The sequence below is a fragment of the Ranitomeya imitator genome, chromosome 8 (genome assembly GCF_032444005.1).
Source record: "Ranitomeya imitator isolate aRanImi1 chromosome 8, aRanImi1.pri, whole genome shotgun sequence".
Classification (NCBI taxonomy): Eukaryota; Metazoa; Chordata; class Amphibia; order Anura; family Dendrobatidae; genus Ranitomeya; species Ranitomeya imitator.
Window position 1 is genome coordinate 187,180,034 of NC_091289.1, and position 19,824 is coordinate 187,199,857.

General features: G+C 44.5%; 1 protein-coding gene across 4 annotated transcripts in view; it reads right to left on the reverse strand.

Moving 5' to 3' along the window:
• The window catches only part of KANK4 (KN motif and ankyrin repeat domains 4), a 102,330-nt gene that overhangs the window by 15,852 nt on the left and 66,654 nt on the right, over window positions 1-19,824 (reverse strand). For 2 of the 4 annotated variants that reach the window (XM_069738169.1, XM_069738170.1), the window contains 4 exons: window positions 15,643-15,678; window positions 12,131-12,218; window positions 9,433-9,652; window positions 1,172-1,314 (listed from right to left, as the gene is read on the reverse strand). In XM_069738169.1, the coding sequence (XP_069594270.1) occupies window positions 1,172-1,314; window positions 9,433-9,652; window positions 12,131-12,218; window positions 15,643-15,678 (487 nt within the window). The remainder of the gene's footprint in view (window positions 1-1,171; window positions 1,315-9,432; window positions 9,653-12,130; window positions 12,219-15,642; window positions 15,679-19,824) is intronic. The other 2 variants (XM_069738171.1, XM_069738172.1) reach the window with 1 other exon arrangement.

Sequence of the window (19,824 nt, forward strand, 5' to 3'; positions counted from 1 at the left end):
GGGTGAGACCCCTAAAAAGCAACTGAGAAAAAGCTACTGTCCTAAGGGAAGAAACGACAGGGTGAGACCCCTAAAAAGCAACTGAGAAAAAGCAACTGTCCGAAGAAGAAACGACAGGGTGAGACCCCTAAAAAGCAACTGAGAAAAAGCTACTGTCCTAAGGGAAGAAAAGACATGGTGAGACCCCTAAAAATGAATTTTAAAAATCCTATTTTTTTAATCATTTTTACTTCTGTTGGCGCTGCTGATGGATTCTGAACAACATCAGTCTCCTTCCCCCATTCTGCAGTCCATTCACGCTTGTAGATTTGTACCCAGATAACTTTGACCAAGGTTTCATTCCTTAATTATCCTGCTAGGGTTATGGCTTGTTCACCATCATCGTTAGGAAAGGCCAGGGGATGCAAATTTCCCAGTTTTATAATAAACCAGCCTCCTCTAACCTTGTGCCAACAACCAGCAGCCATGAGTTCTTCTAAGCAGCTGCCGAGCACTCTGAAAATGGTGGAGGCCCACAAAGCAGGAGAAGGCTATAAGAAGAAAGAAAAGAGTTTTCAAGTTGCCCTTTCCTCAGTTTGAATTGTAAATAAGAAATGGCAGTTAACAGGAACAGTGGAGGTCAAGATAAGGTCTGGAAGACCAAGCAAAATTTCAGTGAGAGCTGCTCGTAGGATTTCTAGAGAGGCAAATCAGAACCCCTGCTTGACTGAAAAAGTCCTTCAGAAAGATTTATCAGACTCTGGAGTTCTGCTACATTGTTCTACTGTCCAGAGACACCTGCTCAAATATGGCCTTCATTGAAGAGTCATCAGAAGAAAACCTCTCCTGCATCCTCGCCATAAAATTCAGTGTCAGAAGTATGAAAAAGAACATCTAAAAAAGCCTGATGCATTTTGGAAACAAGTCCTGTAGACCGATGAGGATAAAATAGAACTTTTTAGCCACAATCATGTGTGAAGAAAAAAGGGCACATAATTTCAGGACTAGAACGTCTTACCAACCATTAAGCATTGGGGTGAGTGAACCATGCTTTAGTGTTGTATTGCAGTCAATGGCATGAGAACATTTCACGGGTAGAGGGAAGAATGGATTCAATGAAATTTCAATAAATTCTTGATGCAAACAAACATAACACTATTTGCTACTTGTATATCAGGGATCGGTCTAGTACCTGAGAGGCAGAGAGATTAACATTTCCCAGGGTGAGGAGAGCCTTCACCACTTCCAAGTCTTCATCCGTTTCCGCCGATGCCAGGGGGGTGAGCATCACTGGGGTGTAACCCGCCTTATTTTGATGGTCCACATCACAAACACCTAATATGAAATACAGAAATGTATCATGTCCTGAAAATTCTATAAACATTCAGTCACATTAAAAAAGTATCACAGTGAAATTTCATCTGTTCAGCCTGGTTATTGGAAACCATCAACAAGCAGGTTAGCTGCTGATTACAGATCACAGATTATGATTAGCATATGGACAGGCAATTTGTTAATCAGCTCATTTTTTCTGTTGATACTGTATAATGATATGATTGCAGCGCTACAACAGGGCATCATGTGTCAATGAGCCAATAAGACCTGGAGATTTCTTACAGCAGGAGATTACATGCATTTACCATGTTTGAAAAAAAAAGATCCGTCAACAGCAGCTTATGGACAGTTTTCAACAAGCCACAGATGATTTTTGTACCGTGCACAGATATTATAGCTGATGTCAATCAAATGTGGAGCTTCAGCCAGTGATGCAGAGAGATACTTTCTATGATTGCGGTTGATTAGTTGCGTCCATGGGGTTAAAACCTATCCAGACATTAAACTGTCTCTCCCGGGGTGGATGGTACTGTAGAACATGGGTAATTGAATTGGTTCATGTGCGAGTCAAGTTCAAACCATCAATCACTTGGACGCGCGATCAATGCTTCATTTACTGACGAGTTTTGAGCCAAATGAGACAAGACACAAACACAGCGTGCAGACATCACGCGGCCTGACAGCACCAAACCCTCACAGCTCCATAGATACATAGCTCGGTTGCAACAGTTTCTTCTTTTTTTCCCCTTTTTTCTATTTGCAAAAAGTCAATAAGGAGAAAAAAGACAAGACACCTGTGGCTGCAATAATAGCTGCAGGAGCCGTGGGATGTAAACTGGATATGGGTCATTATATATTTCACAGATTATAAGAAATGTGTGCTGTACTGATCCCAAGTTACATCCTGTATTAATATACCCCAGAGCTGCACTCACTATTCTGCTGGTGCAGTCACTGTGTGCATACATTACATTACTGATCCTGAGTCACATCCTGTATTATACCCCAGAGCTGCACTCACTATTCTGCTGGCGCAGTCACTGTGTACATACATTACATTTCTGATCCTGAGTTACATCCTGTATTATACTCCAGAGCTGCACTCACTATTCTGCTGGTGCAGTCACGGTGTACATACATTACATTACGGATCCTGAGTTACATCCTGTATTATACCCCAGAGCTGCACTCACTATTCTGCTGGTGCAGTCATTGTGTACATACATTACTGATCCCGAGTTACATCCTGTATTATACCCCAGAGCTGCACTCACTATTCTGCTGGTGCAGTGATTGTGTACATACATTACTGATCCTGAGTTACCTCCTGGATTATACCCCAGAGCTGCACTCACTATTCTGCTGGTGCAGTCACTGTGTACATACATTACATTACTGATCCTGAGTTACCTCCTGGATTATACCCCAGAGCTGCACTCACTATTCTGCTGGTGCAGTCACTGTGTACATACATTACATTACTGATCCTGAGTTACATCCTGTATTATACTCCAGAGCTGAACTCACCATTCTGTTCTCAGCAGTTCTGGATGCTAATGCCTATAAGGCTGCTCTGGCTCAGTACTAGTTCTTGTATTTATAAAGTAGTGTTACTTGTTACGTTAGTTTTATATAGTGATCCTGGAATTTACACAATACCCAATAATCCTAAACCGCTGCACTTTCATTTCTACACCATTCCCCGCTGACTTCCCGGGAGATGACAAGAGCTGAAGCTTGTGCAGAAATCTGATTTATACATTAACCAAAATGTGTTTAACAGGCGGCTCCGTGGATCGTACACGGCTCAGCACAATGGGAAATACAAATGGTAAATCAAAAAAAAAAAGCCCAAACAACAGTTCACACTGACAGTGTCACAGGATGAGGTGTGCTGGGGCCAAAATGGCAACTGGGTCTCAATGCCTGAAAGTGGAGGCGCTGTTGTCTCCCTGCACATACACAGTGGCTCTATAGTGGAGCTGCGTCTGGTCATCGTCATCATTAGGACGTTGGAGTGTGAGAAGAGAACACGAGAATTTTAAATCAGACAATATGGAAGCATATGGGGACACTGCACTGGGTCATCCACACATGGAGTCATACACTGACCATGCACTGTGGCCTTCTGACCATGTGCTGCTGCATTCTGAGCACGAGATGCTGCTGCCTTCTGAACACGAGATGTTGCCTTCTGAGCATGCGCTGCTGCCTTCTGAGCACGAGATGTTGCCTTCTGAGCATGCGCTGCTGCCTTCTGAGCATGCGCTGCTGCCTTCTGAGCACGAGATGCTGCCTTCTGAGCACGAGATGCTGCCTTCTGAGCACGAGATGTTGCCTTCTGAGCATGCGCTGCTGCCTTCTGAGCATGCGCTGCTGCCTTCTGAGCACGAGATGCGGCCTTCTGAGCATGCACTGCTGCCTTGAGCACAAGATGCTGCCTTTGATCATGAGCTGCTGCCTAGAGTATGAGATGCTGCCTTCTGACCATGTGCTGCTGCCTTCTGAGCATGCCCTGTTGCCTTCTGAGCATGCACTGTTGCCTTCTGAGCATGCGCTGTTGCCTTCTGAGCATGCGCTGCTGCCTTCTGAGCACGAGATGCTGCCTTCTGAGCATGCGCTGCTGCTTCCTGAGCATGTACTAAAGAGCATGTTCCAAAGACATACTGATAGGGAATTTAGATTGTGAGCCCCATCGGGGACAGTGATGATAATGTGTGCAAAGCTGTAAAGCGCTGCGGAATGTTAGCGCTAAATAAAGATTATTATTTATTATTATGTGCTATTGCTTACTGCGCATGAGATTCTACTTTCTGAGCATTCGCTGCTGCCTTCTGAGCACGATATGCTGCCTTCTGAGCAACAGATGCTGCCTTCTGAGCATGCGCTTCTGCCTTCTGAGCATGCGCTGCTGCCTCCTGAGCATGCACTGTTGCCTACTGCGCATGAGTCTGCCTTCTGAGCACAGATGCTGCCTTCTGAACATGCGTTGTTGCCTTCTGAGCACAGATGCTGCTTTCTGAGCATGTGCTGCTGCCTTCTGAGCATGTTCTGCTGCCTTATAATCTTTAGGCATTCGCACTGTAGTAAGCGGTAATATTCCTGGCTTCTCCGCTGCACACTCACTGCCAGGACTGTGGGAAAATGATTTAAGCTGTGCAGGCAATCGATGAGGCCGGACATCGCACACCCCGATGTGCTGCGTATACGCAGGGGAAATAGCGCATGTGCAAGTATTGAAAGAGGCTGGAATTGATATAGAGCAACCAGAGAATTAAGATGTAGTCAGGAGGGCGGGGCTACACCCAACCTGTGCGACTGTCCCTGACAATGACTCCGCCTTGTTGATTTATTAGCAGTAATTTGTACACGGATTGTTCTAGAATTCATCTGTATCAGCTTTACCACATCTGACAGGTTCCGAAACATTATTTTATGTATCAATTATTTTATGGTGGTTTAGCGTCCAATCATGACCGCACAAGCTCTCTGAATGACAGTATAGTGCCTTGTTGGTAAAGTTCTCCAGGACTTGATGAATAAGTCTCAGCCGCTGCTGCCCGTATACACCAGCCATGTGGGCGCAGAGCTGTCGATCACCGCAGCAGAGCCAGAGGAATCGCAGGATGTGGCCTCAGTAGATGACAGGTCTTCTCCTTTCGAGGTTCTCCTCTCCATCCGCCAGTTCTCTCCTTCTACCATATGAGCGGCTAATGAGCTTTCCAGGCCGCTCCCCAGATTTAGCGGACATGTCATGATTACTAATGGAATGATTTAGGGGCACTGAGAAAATCATTATCTCCGAGTTACAAACTTTCCAGGTTGCTCTTTTGTTTTGCTCGATGACACTGTGCAGGGAAGAGCGTTAAGGCCTCGGTTGCGGAGTTCTGCCATGTGATCCATGATCGCCGGCAGACGCCAGTCTAGAGGGTCCGGTGAGGAGCCCACGTTTCCTCACTTGCACAATTGCATCAAATCAAGCGCCGGAGCCGCCGTAATGATGGCAGCTTGTTTACAGACGCCCTCTGAAGCGCTCAAGAGTAAAATTGGAAGCAGCACATAGTTTGCAGCCTAAATGAGCTGGAGCCGAGTTTCATTGCCTTCAGCCCTTCTAGCATTTGCTATGTAAATTAGGAATCTGCGGCACAAGAGGCTCCTCCGAAAACTGAGGATTTCTGCTTATATTAGCATATTCTATGACACAATGCCGCCTTCTGACAGACCGTGATGTATGATGGTATTCATGGTATTCAGAGGTTTCCAGCAGTGTCAGCAGCGCCTCCCTAATAGTGATCCCCAAATAATCCCCAAGTCCCAACAGTAACTGCGGCAGTGTCCTCCCCCTGATCCTAAAATCATGCCCAAATAGTAACTGCGGCAGTGTCCTCCCCCTGATCCCCGAATCATCCCCAAGTCCCAACAGTAACTGCGGCAGTGTCCTCCCCCTGATCTTAAAATCATGCCCCAATAGTAACTGCGGCAGTGTCCTCCCCCTGATCCCCAAATCATCCCCCCATGTCCCAACAGTAACTGCGGCAGTGTCCTCCCCCTGATCCCCAAATCATTCCCCCATGTCCCAACAGTAACTGCGGCAGTGTCCTCCCCCTGATCCTCAAATCATTCCCCCATGTCCCAACAGTAACTGCGGCAGTGTCCTCCCCCTGATCCACAAATCATCCCCCCATGTCCCAACAGTAACTGCGGCAGTGTCCTCCCCCTGATCCCTAAATCATCCCCCCATGTCCCAACAGTAACTGTGGCAGTGTCCTCCCCCTGATCCCCAAATCATCCCCCCATGTCCCAACAGTAACTGCGGCAGTGTCCTCCCCCTGATCTTAAAATCATGCCCCAATAGTAACTGCGGCAGTGTCCTCCCCCTGATCCCCAAATCATCCCCCCATGTCCCAACAGTAACTGCGGCAGTGTCCTCCCCCTGATCCCCAAATCATTCCCCCATGTCCCAACAGTAACTGCGGCAGTGTCCTCCCCCTGATCCTCAAATCATTCCCCCATGTCCCAACAGTAACTGCGGCAGTGTCCTCCCCCTGATCCCCAAATCATCCCCCCATGTCCCAACAGTAACTGCGGCAGTGTCCTCCCCCTGATCCCTAAATCATCCCCCCATGTCCCAACAGTAACTGTGGCAGTGTCCTCCCCCTGATCCCCAAATCATCCCCCCATGTCCCAACAGTAACTGCGGCAGTGTCCTCCCCCTGATCCCCAAATCATCCCCCCATGTCCCAACAGTAACTGTGGCAGTGTCCTCCTCCTGATCCCCAAATCATCCCCCCATGTCCCAACAGTAACTGCGGCAGTGTCCTCCTCCTGATCCCCAAATCATTCCCCCATGTCCCAACAGTAACTGCGGCAGTGTCCTCCCCCTGATCCCCAAATCATCCCCCCATGTCCCAACAGTAACTGTGGCAGTGTCCTCCTCCTGATCCCCAAATCATCCCCCCATGTCCCAACAGTAACTGCGGCAGTGTCCTCCTCCTGATCCCCAAATCATTCCCCCATGTCCCAACAGTAACTGCGGCAGTGTCCTCCCCCTAATCATCCCCAAGTCCCAACAGTAACTGAAGCAGTGTCCTCCCCCTGCTCCCAAAATCACACCCCAAGTCCCAACAGTAACTGCAGCAGTGTCCTCCCCCTGATCCCAAATCATCCCCCCTCCTCCCCGGCTCCCCACAGTAACTGCGGCAGTGTCCTCCCCCGATCACCAAATCATATTCCCCCGGGTATCAACAGTAACTACGGCAGTGCCCTTCAATCCCCAGTATATACAGCAGTGCCCACCATCCCCCAGAATATACAGCAGTGCCCTTCATCCCCTGGTATATACAGCAGTGCCCTTCATCCCCTGGTATATACAGCAGTGCCCTTCATCCCCCAGAATATACAGCAGTGCCCTTCATCCCCCAGAATATACAGCAGTGTCCTTCATCCCCCAGAATATACAGCAGTGCCCTCAATCCCCCAGAATATACAGCAGTGCCCTTCATCCCCCAGAATATACAGCAGTGCCCTTCATCCCCCAGTATATACAGCAGTGCCCTTCATCCCCCAGTATATACAGCAGCGTCCTTCATTCCCCAGTATATACAGCAGTGCCCTTCATCCCCCAGTATATACAGCAGCGTCCTTCATTCCCCAGTATATACAGCAGTGCCCTTCATCCCCCAGTATATACAGCAGCGTCCTTCATTCCCCAGTATATACAGCAGTGCCCTTCATTCTCCAATATATACAGCAGCGTCCTTCATCCCCCAGTATATACAGCAGCGTCCTTCATTCCCCAGTATATACAGCAGTGCCCTTCATTCTCCAATATATACAGCAGTGTCCTTCATTCCCCAGTATATACAGCAGCGTCCTTCATTCCCCAGTATATACAGCAGTGCCCTTCATCCCCCAGTATATACAGCAGCGTCCTTCATTCCCCAGTATATACAGCAGTGCCCTTCATTCCCCAGTATATACAGCAGTGTCCTTCATTCCCCATTATATACATCAGTGTCCTTCATTCCCCAGTATATACAGCAGTGTCCTTCATTCCCCGGTATATACAGCAGTGTCCTTCATTCACCAGTATATACAGCAGTGTCCTTCATTCTCCAATATATACAGCAGTGTCCTTCATTCCCCAGTATATACAGCAGTGTCCTTCATTCCCCAGTATATACAGCAGTGTCCTTCATTCCCCAGTACCCTTCATTCCCCGGTATATACAGCAGTGTCCTTCATTCCCTGGTATATACAGCAGTGCCCTTCATTCCCCAGTATATTAAGCAGTGCCCTTCATTCCCCAGTATATACAGCAGTGTCCTTCATTCCCCAGTATATACAGCAGTGCCCTTCATTCCCCGGTATATACAGCAGTGTCCTTCATTCCCCGGTATATACAGCAGTGCCCTTCATTCTCCAGTATATACAGCAGTGCCCTTCATTCCCCATTATATACACCAGTGTCCTTCATTCCCCAGTAGTCACAGCAATACTTCTCCCTTTCCTGCAGCAGTCACAGCACTCGGTAGCAGCAGCAGTGCCTACCCCTTTCCTAGGCTAGTCACTATACCCCCCCAGCAGTTAAAGGGACACTGTCACCTGAATTTGGAGGGAACAGTCTTCAGCCACGGAGGCGGGGTTTTGGGGTTTTTGATTCACCCTTTCCTTACCCGCTGGCTGCATGCTGGCTGCAATATTGAATTGAAGTTCATTCTCTGTCCTCCATAGTACACGCCTGCGCAAGGCAAGATTGCACCTTGTGCAGGCATGTACTACGGAGGACAGAGAATGAACTTCAATCCATTATTGCAGCCAACATGCCGCCAGCGGGTAAGGAAAGGGTGAATCAAAACCCCGCCTCCATGGCTGAAGACTGTTCCCTCCAAATTCAGGTGACAGTGTCCCTTTAAAGCAGCTTTTCTCCCTAAGGGCACAGTCAGATGGTCATATAAAATAGGACCGAGATAGGACCGCAGTGCTCGTACTGGTCAGGACTCTCCTTGAGCTGCATAGAAATATATCAAGAAGAGCTGCCGGCCAGTCCGTGCATTGCGGTCCGATTTATATGTCCGTCTGACTGCGCCCTAGTAGTGACAGCAATGCCATCCATCCCCAGTAGACACAGCACTGCTTCCCACTTCTCCCCAGTAGTCACTGAGGTTTCCCCCTTTCCTTTATGACATTTTGAGAATTGTGGACACAACCTAGAATTTTCACTTTCATTACAGCTGATAATAACTTTGCAATATTTTTGGGCAGTTGCACAATTCTCTTTATTGTCAGCGCGGTTCAGAATTTGCATGTTGTATAACCAAGAAACAATAGGCTTACAATAATGCCAGTCGTGTCACGTCGGGGTGTATTTATTATGCGGACATTTTACAAGCGTGCCTGAAACGTGTCGGTTGCAGCACAGACGGGTTTTATGATAGAAAATTTCAACAAAACTATCACACACCTATATACCGTACTGCGCGCCTTCCTCACTATGTGCCATACATGACACACTGCTGCGTCCTGCCGCATGTTGGGGATTGCATCAAGCAACATCTTTGAAGTCACAAGTCGCCAATCAGAAGATGACGCAATGTATCGGGATGAAACGTTCCTCACCTGTGTCCAGAAGGAGCTTTACGATGGTAAAGTTGGAGTGGGATACACTGTAGTGCAGCGCCGTATTCCCATTCTCATCCGCGATGTTGACAACCATCTGCAATAGCTGAGAGCCGATCGATCGGAATTCCTCCAGATAAACTGCCACCAGATCCGGGGAGGACGTCTTCTGGCTGGAGACCCGGAACCACTCTTGGCAGACGGTGTATAACGATTGTCTCTACAACAGCAGAAAACTTAAGATTAGTTCCCGGCTCTGGCCAACACATGATGACTGTCTCCAAACAACCGCAAGTGAGAAGTAACCACAACTCCGTGTAACTTCTAAGAGATTCCATATAAAATCAGACGTTTATTGGAAACGAGGAACATCTCTCTCTGGAGTGAATTCACTTGTTTACACTGTAACGAATCCCTGCGAGGATCAGATATAACAGCCGCGTGATGAGGTCACAACAGAAACTTGGAGAGGAGTTTAGACCGGACCTCCGAGACTTTAATGAATAATTTCTGGACCATTTTACTTACTGATCAGCATTCTGGATATGTTTATATAATCGCATCCAACATCGGATCAGACCTGACAGGCACAAGCTGATCCAAGCTCTTCATCTCGAAAATGTCAATAGATCACATAAGTGACCTTACTAAATGAAAGGTCAAACGGTGGTCTACTTACATTGTTGTTTCAGACTCCTCTCGTGCTGTCCCTATGTATTGGAATGCTCTCCTTCGTTCCATCAGATATTTATCAAACCATCACATGCTCTTATTTATATGCTCATGTAGCTCTTTCATAGACCAGTCCAACAATACCTGTACATGGCCAGTCCAATCCTCCATCACTGAGAAATCAGCCTTTGAAACGGATATGCAAATAAGGCTGAAGAGCTATGGTAGATCTGAAGCCTCTGTCACTCCAGCTCTATTCCCCGCCCAGCACCGCCTCCTCTTGCTTGACTGATGACCTCTACGCTGTGTGACAGTAGGCAAAAGAGTCATCAGTCAAGCAGAAAGAGGGAGCGCTGGGCGGGGGAATAGAGCTGGAGTGACGGAGGCTTCAGATCTACCATAGCTCTTCAGCCTCATTAGCATATCAATTCAAACAATGATTTCTCAGTAACTGAGTTAAGGCCATTCATAAATGATTTGCAGCCATATCTCCGCAACGAGCTAAAAAATAATGAGGCTGTAAATTAATAGGCAACAACGCAGAAAAAAACCCACACAAACAAGTAAAGAGCAGACAAGGCCTAAACATTCGGAATTGTGAATCTCAGCTCGTAATGTTAGTGTTGACTGGTTTAATCAAGACAGATTGTTACATTGTGCTGTGATCACCGGAGAAAGTGAGAATTAAAAAACTGCTAAAACAAAGCCTCAATAAATAGAAATATAACTACCGCACATTCTGTATAGTCTATGTGCTATATAAAAGAGGAAATACACAGCTCCCTCCCCCTGTACTAAATAAAGTCTCGCAGGAGATGATTGCACTTCTGACTCGCTTATAAGTGTAATCAGGACCTCGGCACAAAAGGTTAATTATAGAAAGTATCTGTGGTAATATCAACGTAGAAAGGTGCAAACAATTAGTACTTAATGCAAAATTCATGTAAGGAGCAGTATTATAGTAGTTATATTCTTGTACATAGGGACAGTATTATAGTAGTTATATTCTTGTACATAGGAGCAGTATTATAGTAGTTATATTCTTGTACATAGGAGCAGTATTATAGTAATTATATTCTTGTACATAGGAGCAGTATTATAGTAGTTATATTCTTGTACAAAGGAGCAGTATTATAGTAGTTATATTCTTGTACATAGGAGCAGTATTATAGTAGTTATATTCTTGTACATAGGAGCAGTATTATAGTAGTTATATTCTTGTACATAGGAGCAGTATTATAGTAATTATATTCTTGTACATAGGAGCAGTATTATAGTAGTTATATTCTTGTACATAGGGACAGTATTATAGTAGTTATATTCTTGTACATAGGGACAGTATTATAGTAGTTATATTCTTGTACATAGGGACAGTATTATAGTAGTTATATTCATGTACATAGGGACAGTATTATAGTAGTTATATTCTTGTACATAGGAGCAGTATTATAGTAGTTATATTCTTGTACATAGGAGCAGTATTATAGTAGTTATATTCTTGTACATAGGGACAGTATTATAGTAGTTATATTCTTGTACATAGGGGCAGTATTATAGTAGTTATATTCTTGTACATAGCGGCAGTATTATAGTAGTTATATTCTTGTACATAGGGGCAGTATTATAGTAGTTATATTCTTGTTCATAGAGGGCGGTATTATAGCATAGCTGTGGGTGCTCTACTTACTATGACCTATAGGAAATTGATGTAAGAAGTTTTATAAAGGGCTCAGGCATTTTGAACATGAGAACATTCTGACAATTACACGTGTTATAGGTTACATAATCACCAATCGTTCCTGTCATTTCTTCATGCTCAGACGAGGAGTGTTTAGAGGAGATGCATCATGTTATGAGATGAATTATACTATAAATTCTGTTATCAGGCTCTTGTTTTTATATTACAGTGTATATAGATATATACAGCAGTTAGATTTGAGCTTTTTAATTAAAAATCCAATCATCATGCACTGCTGGAGGCAATAGGAACAAAGGGGGGAGACCATGCAGGAGGGGCGATCCATACCAGCTTGTTATCAGTGGTGGACCATAATTCTGCGAGATGACTGCTCAGGATCCGGCATTCGTTGCGGAAAGTCTCCCCGACTGTAAACCTGTGTGGATAGAATAGGAAATCATTCAGAATTTAGATCTTTATAAAATTCTCTCTCTGATCTTAATTTTTAATACTTTTTATAACTTTTGCTCTCAGGATATATAAGGACACTATTCAGCAAAATTCCATTCATCTGGCACCTAATTGTCCAGATGTCCTGGTAATACAACATGAAACAAAAATAGTCCCAGGTCGGTATAGCGGGAGTTTTTCTGGTCATTCATCCTTTAGTGACCGTATAGATGCAGCAGAGTCCGAGTAGTTCAGCGGCGCCTCCAGGTCCGGGGCGGACATTGTGACGCCATGCTGCTGTCAGCCCGGGCATCTCAGATCTGTTGAGAATAAATGGCTGCGCCGATCGGGCAGAGCGTGGACTCGTCAGCAGGTTATCACCTATCCCATTAATAACTTTTTTTTCTGGACTATTCCTTTAATATTCCCTTTCAATAAGAGATCATCATTTCACAGTGATCAAAAGAGGAATCTTTGTGCCGACATTGCAGCATTAAGGCTATGTGCCCACGTTCAGGAATGTATGCAGTATTTTCCTGAGCAAATCCCGAATCCTTTCACAGGAAATCTGCTCGCGTTTTTTGGGCGTTTTTTTTTTTTTTTTCTGCTGATTTTTTGCTTTTTTTTACCCCCCGGAGGTTCCCAATGCAATAATATAGCAGCAAAACCGTGAAAATTCCACAAAATTAATGAACACGCTGCGTTTTTTTTCACGGAAAAAAAAAACACAGCATGGGCACAAAAATTGCGGAATGCATTAATATGATGGGATGCTTAATGTAAGCATTTTTTAAGCGTTTTTTGCAGCGGAATCTGTGCTGTGATGAAGCACACAGCCTGCGGGTAATAGTGGCGTAATGCAGCGCGGCTCTGGCATAGAAGTGTTCTTTATGTCATTTGCTCTTACTTCTTCATAAGAACATATGTAAGAGACCTTCACCACGGCTAATTACTGGAAAGGACCCAAGATTTTTTTATTTTTTTTTTGCAATAAAATGATGAAATCAGTTCATCTGTAGGAAGGGTTTTCTTTTCAGTCCTGCTGACTCGCTGGATTCTAATTACTTTTAAATGACTATTATTATAATCATCCGCTATTTACAGAGGGGCGAGCGGCTGATTAATGGAACACATTAAATACACCTGCACTTTGCAAATGATTCTGACTTTTAAAAAAAACAAACACTTTTTGTGCCTACAGCTCCTCTGCATCTGTACCGCTCTGCTTCCTCCGATCGTAGCTTCTTGTTGAAAAGGTGTCTTTTTAAGAAACAATAGTCATATGGTCACCAGCGATGGGAAACGTCTTGATGAAATCTAAAAACGAAGCCCCATCGCCAAAATCTGGGGGCATTGTTGGATGTGATCACTGCTCTGTGGTCACTGAGGATTTTCTTAACTTTGCAAACAAAATTAAAGTTTTGCCCTGTCAAACAATACTCTAAAATTAAACTATGGTGACATTTTTTTTTTTATTTAAATGGATGTATTTGGAGCTCAAATTAATTTATGTTATGTTAGTAATGTTAGTCTTTTTCGGGCTCTTTGCTTTTTGCAGAATTATTGAAAGGGAACCTGTCACCCCCATCTATGTGTTAAATGGCTGCCTGGTAATACTTCATTTATTGCAGCACGTTTGGGGGTTGACAAATCCAGATCTCCCAAGTTGATCCCCATAGAGAGACAGGTTGCCAAGTTAAGACAAAAAAAAACCCCTTAAAAATAATACATAAATCATAGGTGAAGGGATAGGGTGACCTTAAATATCACTGCATAAACTAGAAACTGTGTAAAGACAAGATAATACCAAGTCAAACAATGTTTCCATTACAGGAGGGAGAAAGGATGAGACTGTGACGAAGGATCAGCTGTTCTAGCGGGAGAGGACCGGAGGCAGCAGGAAGCTCGGGATTAAGGTGAACCCTGCAGCGCTCCTGATGTGTAGTGGATACAATAATAGAACACATAAATTATTAATATAAGGCTGCGGATCTGTGGCGAAACGCGTCGTGCGACAAGTGTGCAACTTATCTGTGATTTGCTGTGGCGTGACTATGAATAACATGGCCAAATCGCGGAGAAGTCGACAGAAAATCCAACACGTTCGCAAACATTTCCAACTCTGTCGCAAGTCGCAGTGCAAAATTATTAGATGTGATGCCGCAACGTGACCCTGTGATCTCAATGTCGCGCGTAGCCCTGGGCTAATACTATATTGGGCTATGTTCACACTGGGTGTTTTTCAGTGATTTTTTTTAATGCAAATTTTTAGCTGTGTTTTACAGTACCAGCAAAGTCTATGAGATTGCAGAAATCTCATTCACACACTGTTTTTTTTTCCCCTCAGTGTTTTGTGCTTTGCGTGGCTTTTTTGCACCATGGAGCATGTCACTTTTTTCACCCATTAGTAATTGGAAAGTAATGGGTGGTGAAAAAAAACGCTGAAAATCTGCACCATAAAATGCAGAATATAATGAGATTTTTTTTTTGCACTAAACTTTATCAGCGTGTACAAGAGACAAATGTATAAGAAAATAGCACACTATACAAGCAATGTAAGATAACCTTGAGGTGAAAAAGATATATATCACCAAGCTTGATAAGGGGTAACTATAAGAATGGCAGACCATTCGGCAAAGCTGGAGCAGAAAGAAACGGACAAACCGAACAACAAACAAACAACTCCCCCTGACGAAGGACTTCTGATCCGAAACGCGCGTCGGGGCGCGTCTGTCCACACTCTCCACACCTTTCAGGTAAACCATTCCTCTACGATCCACATGCTGTGTCTGTTCCTTTTTAGCTGTGGGTCATGTTGTTACTGGGTCTCACATAGTGCAGTGGGCACTCTTTGCATACAACCCACAGGCTGTGATTGTTACCTATTAGCCGTGGGTCATGCTGCTACCGTGTCTCACATAGTGCAGTGGGCACTTTTCGCATACTCCTGGATGTCTACTGACTATCTTATTTTTGACACGCACATTGTGCATTTGGTACCGCTTGTAGACATTTTACTTTTATATGTTTAGTAACCATTCTATCTTTAGTACATATGCACTTATGTGAATTAGCAGATACTATCCTGCCCTTTATTTTTTGTTGATTGGTTGCCTGTTCATTTATTTTTATATTATATGGACATTTGTATATACATTTATATGCCCTTTGTACTTTGTATATATGTTTGTTTTCATAGTTTCTATGGGCTATATTAGTGACAGATATTTTCTCACATTTTGTCCATTTATATTTGTGATATATCTATTAGGTGTGTTCTGTGTGGACTGATACACATTGTGTTTTGGTACCGCATTGCCATATTTTTCTTTATTCTTTTGTCCCCATGTACCATGAATAAAATTTACATTTTGATGATTTCATAGATTATTGTGTGTTTATCTTCTTACTTTTGGACTTTTTTTGTTCGGTTTGTCCGTTTCTTTCTGCAAGAGACAAATGTAGCATAACAAACACACAGAAAAAAAGCACAAAAACAGAAAAACCAAGCAAAATCTGCTTTTTATCTGCAACTTATTTCCTGCTAGGAGAGCAGGTTTTGCTGCAGAAAAAAAATTGCTGAGAAAACGTCTAGTGTGATCTTAGCCTAATTCATGTGTAATAAATGTAGCATCTCTGCAGGAAAGTGCTGACATCTGCACACAGCTAGAAAGTAGAATTGCTGTGCAGGCGCTATGGTCGCTAGTAATAGGGAGCAAAATGGCCAAAATTAAGATTATTTCCCATGTTGCTTCATGCTTTACTTTAGATGCATTAGGGCAGTCCTACCTGGTTTCCAAAGTCAACATTTTTTATTTTTTTTTATGCGCTGAAGGGATTAGAGAGTTGTACAATTGTTCATACGCTTGGAATGTTGCACAGTTTTCACCATATTTCCTGAATGTGTATCACATATGACCATCCCCACCCGGTGAATAAGACCCTTGGAATTTCAGATCTGTCTCCGACAGCCTCCGAATCGCAGTCCATTGACCCAGAACTGGCAGTTTCCCAGGTCTGCAGCAACATGAGCGGAATCCTGCTATAACATGAGCTTCATGCAGGGAGTCGTCCTTGTCTTCATTATCCCTAGTGATGTCACTGACGGGGCCAGGCGGTAATATCCCATCTAATCCCCCTCATTGGCACCTTTCTCATCCGCAGTTTGCTCAATAGTTCGCTGTCTGAGTCTTTCCTTCTGGGGGGCCACTGATGTCAGACCCTCCATACTTTACTGACGTCCCTATACTTCTTGATGACTGTTTGTGCAGGTGGTGGATACTGGATCCACTTTCCGTAATGCAGCGGTGACATCTGCTTTCCATGAAAATCACCTGCAGAACTGAAGCTGACTTCACTTTCTCTGTCCACAACGTAACAACATCCTTATGTAGCAATTATCCAACCTGTGGCAGAGCAGCTGTTGTGGAACTACAACTCCCAGTATCCTCCTTGTACTCAAATAGTTGTTACCCCGTCAAAGTCCAGGACAACTATAGCGGACTGTAATATTCTGCTTCAATATGTAACTATTCATATGGAATCACTTTGCTACATATTATACGGAGCTGAACAGGTCTGTGTGACACAGGGAGGAAGTCTCCTGTACAGCAGGCTATTCTTCCTGTGACCACCTAATGTATATAACTACATGGACCAATACACTGGTCACCAAGACAGAAAGTCGAGCGAAAGTCCGAAACATCCAGGAGGCTCCCAGGAATAACTGTGGACTCTTGGGAGAGTTGGAAAATCTTCTGAAAACCAACGCTTCCAGAAAGTTTGTTTCATGGAGGGAGTGTGGAAAGGTATTGAGGGTGAGTGGATGGAAAAGATGCATGGCAATGGGAGAAGATATGTCCCCTTGAGCGCTTTGTGTGCTGCATGCAATGGCCTCACTATGGGGATTACTGGGAAATTTGCAGGGCCATATTAGCCACTAAGCACTGGAGGGCGGGTGCCTAGGGCGGCAGGTTGCAAAGGGCAAGTGTGTGGCCTTACAGCCTGCACTGTGCGCTACCGTTATTATTATGAAGACTTTAAAAAGGAATTTTCTCAAAATTTCCAGTAATGGCCTAAGAATAGACCAGTGTCTTTCATAGAAATTTGATTCCCGTGACTTCAACCGATGAGCAGAACTAAGGTGCAACATTGCTCGCAGGAGTGGCAGCTACATTAGTACATGTCGAGTGCCTAATGCTGCAGCTCAGCCCCATTCAAGTGAACCGGAGAAGAGGGATCTACGTATTATTGATGGTCTATACTTACAATAGGTCATCAATATCAGATGCGTGGGGATATGAGAAACCCCCAACTGATCAGCAGTTAGCAGGCAGAACGGCACAGCTCCGTACACTTCGTAGTGGTCGTTTCAGGGTACCACTGATATTCAATTTGCAGCCTGATTCAAGTTTCAGTCTGTGTCTCTCCCAGTAATATAGGCTGGATATGAGGTCTGTGTGTCTCTCCCAGTAATGTACTGTAGGCTGGATGTGAGGTCTGTGTGTCTCTCCCAGTAATATAGGCTTTATGTGAGGTCTGTGTGTCTCTCCCAGTAATATAGGCTGGATGTCAGGTCTGTGTGTCTCTCCCAGTAATATAGGCTGGATATGAGGTCTGTGTGTCTCTCCCAGTAATGTACTGTAGGCTGGATGTGAGGTATGTGTGTCTCTCCCAGTAATATAGGCTTTATGTGAGGTCTGTGTGTCTCTCCCAGTAATATAGGCTGGATGTGAGGTCTGTGTGTCTCTCCCAGTAATATAGGCAGGATGTCAGGAATGTGTGTCTCCCCCAGTAATATAGGCTGGATGTCAGGAATGTGTGTCTCCCCCAGTAATATAGGCTGGATGTGAGGTCTGTGTGTCTCTCCTAGTAATATAGGCTGGATGTCAGGAATGTGTGTCTCCCCCAGTAATATAGGCTGGATGTGAGCTCTGTGCATCTCTCCTAGTAATATAGGCAGGATGTGAGGTCTGTGTGTCTCTCCCAGTAATATAGGCTGGATGTGAGCTCTGTGTGTCTCTCCCAGTAAGATAGGCTGGACGTGAGCTCTGTGTATCTCTCCTAGTAATATAGGCAGGATGTGAGGTCTGTGTGTCTCCCCCAGTAATATAGGCTGGATGTCAGGTCTGTGTGTCTCTCCCAGTAATATAGGCTGGATATGAGGTCTGTGTGTCTCTCCCAGTAATATAGGCTGGATGTCAGGTCTGTGTGTCTCTCCCAGTAATATAGGCTGGATGTGAGCTCTGTGTGTCTCTGCCAGTAAGATAGGCTGGACGTGAGCTCTGTGTATCTCTCCTAGTAATATAGGCAGGATGTGAGCTCTGTGTGTCTCTCCCAGTAATATAGGCTGGATGTGAGGTCTGTGTGTCTCCCCCAGTAATATAGGCTGGATGTGAGGTCTGTGTGTCTGTCTCAGTAATATAGGCTGCAACATGGAATCATATTTGGCATGTATGTATGTTACATATATGTGTGCTGTACATATTACATTTTAGCTGCATGTTGTGTTTTTTTTTTTCACTTTGGAGCCAGTCCTCCCAGCCGCAGTCCATCACTACAAACTGCTGTAATAATTGGCCAGCACACAATGCCCTACTGCTATCTAAGCTGATATGATTTCAAATTCATTTCCTGTTAAAACATGATAACCCGCTGATTAACTACACGGATAAATAAATGCCAAGCAAGCTAAAGTATGCAGCATAACAACAACTACAGCAACTTACAGCCCAGGATGTGATAACAAGAAACAAGCCCCCTTATAAATGGATCATAAATCTTCTGCGGTCTTTTAACAAAGCGTAGCTCACAGCACCACATGCACATAAAGCCCTGTGTAAAAAGTGTACACAGTGACTGCACCAGCAGAATAGTGAGTGCAGCTCTGAGGTATAATACACAATGTAACTCAGGATCAGTAATGCATGTACACAGTGACTGCACCAGCAGAATAGTGAGTGCAGCTCTGGGGTATAATACAGGATGTAACTCAGGATCAGTTATGTAATGTATGTACACAGTGACTGCACCAGCAGAATAGTGAGTGCAGCTCGGGAGAATAATACAGGATGTAAGGCTAGTTTCACATTTGCGGTTAAGTCCGCAGCGTATTGTCCGCAACCGCAAACGCACGCAAAAACGCATGCAAACGTCTGATAACGCAGTGTTTTTTATCCGCATCAGCTTACACATGATGGTAAAAAAAACCGCAGCATTTGCATGCGTTTTTACATGTCTTTGCACTTTTTATGCGCATGCGTTTGGTATTTCCAGGAGGGTGTGTCTTTAATGGGCATATCTAAACCATTTCCTAGACATGCGCAGTACGAAGTACGCAAGCGCATCAAACGCATGTGTACGCAAAGACATGTGTACGCATGCGTTCCCATAGACAGTAATGCGTTTTTTTTTTTGCTGCATTCCTTGCGCTAACAACGGCATATGTTTCTAGGCGGCAAATTGACGCCTCTAAAATTACTACATGATGCGTTTACCGTGCCAAACCGCAGATGACGAAACGACGCATGCGTCGTCAAACGCAGCAAAACGCAACCGAACGCAGACACATGCGTCCTTAATGTTAAATATAG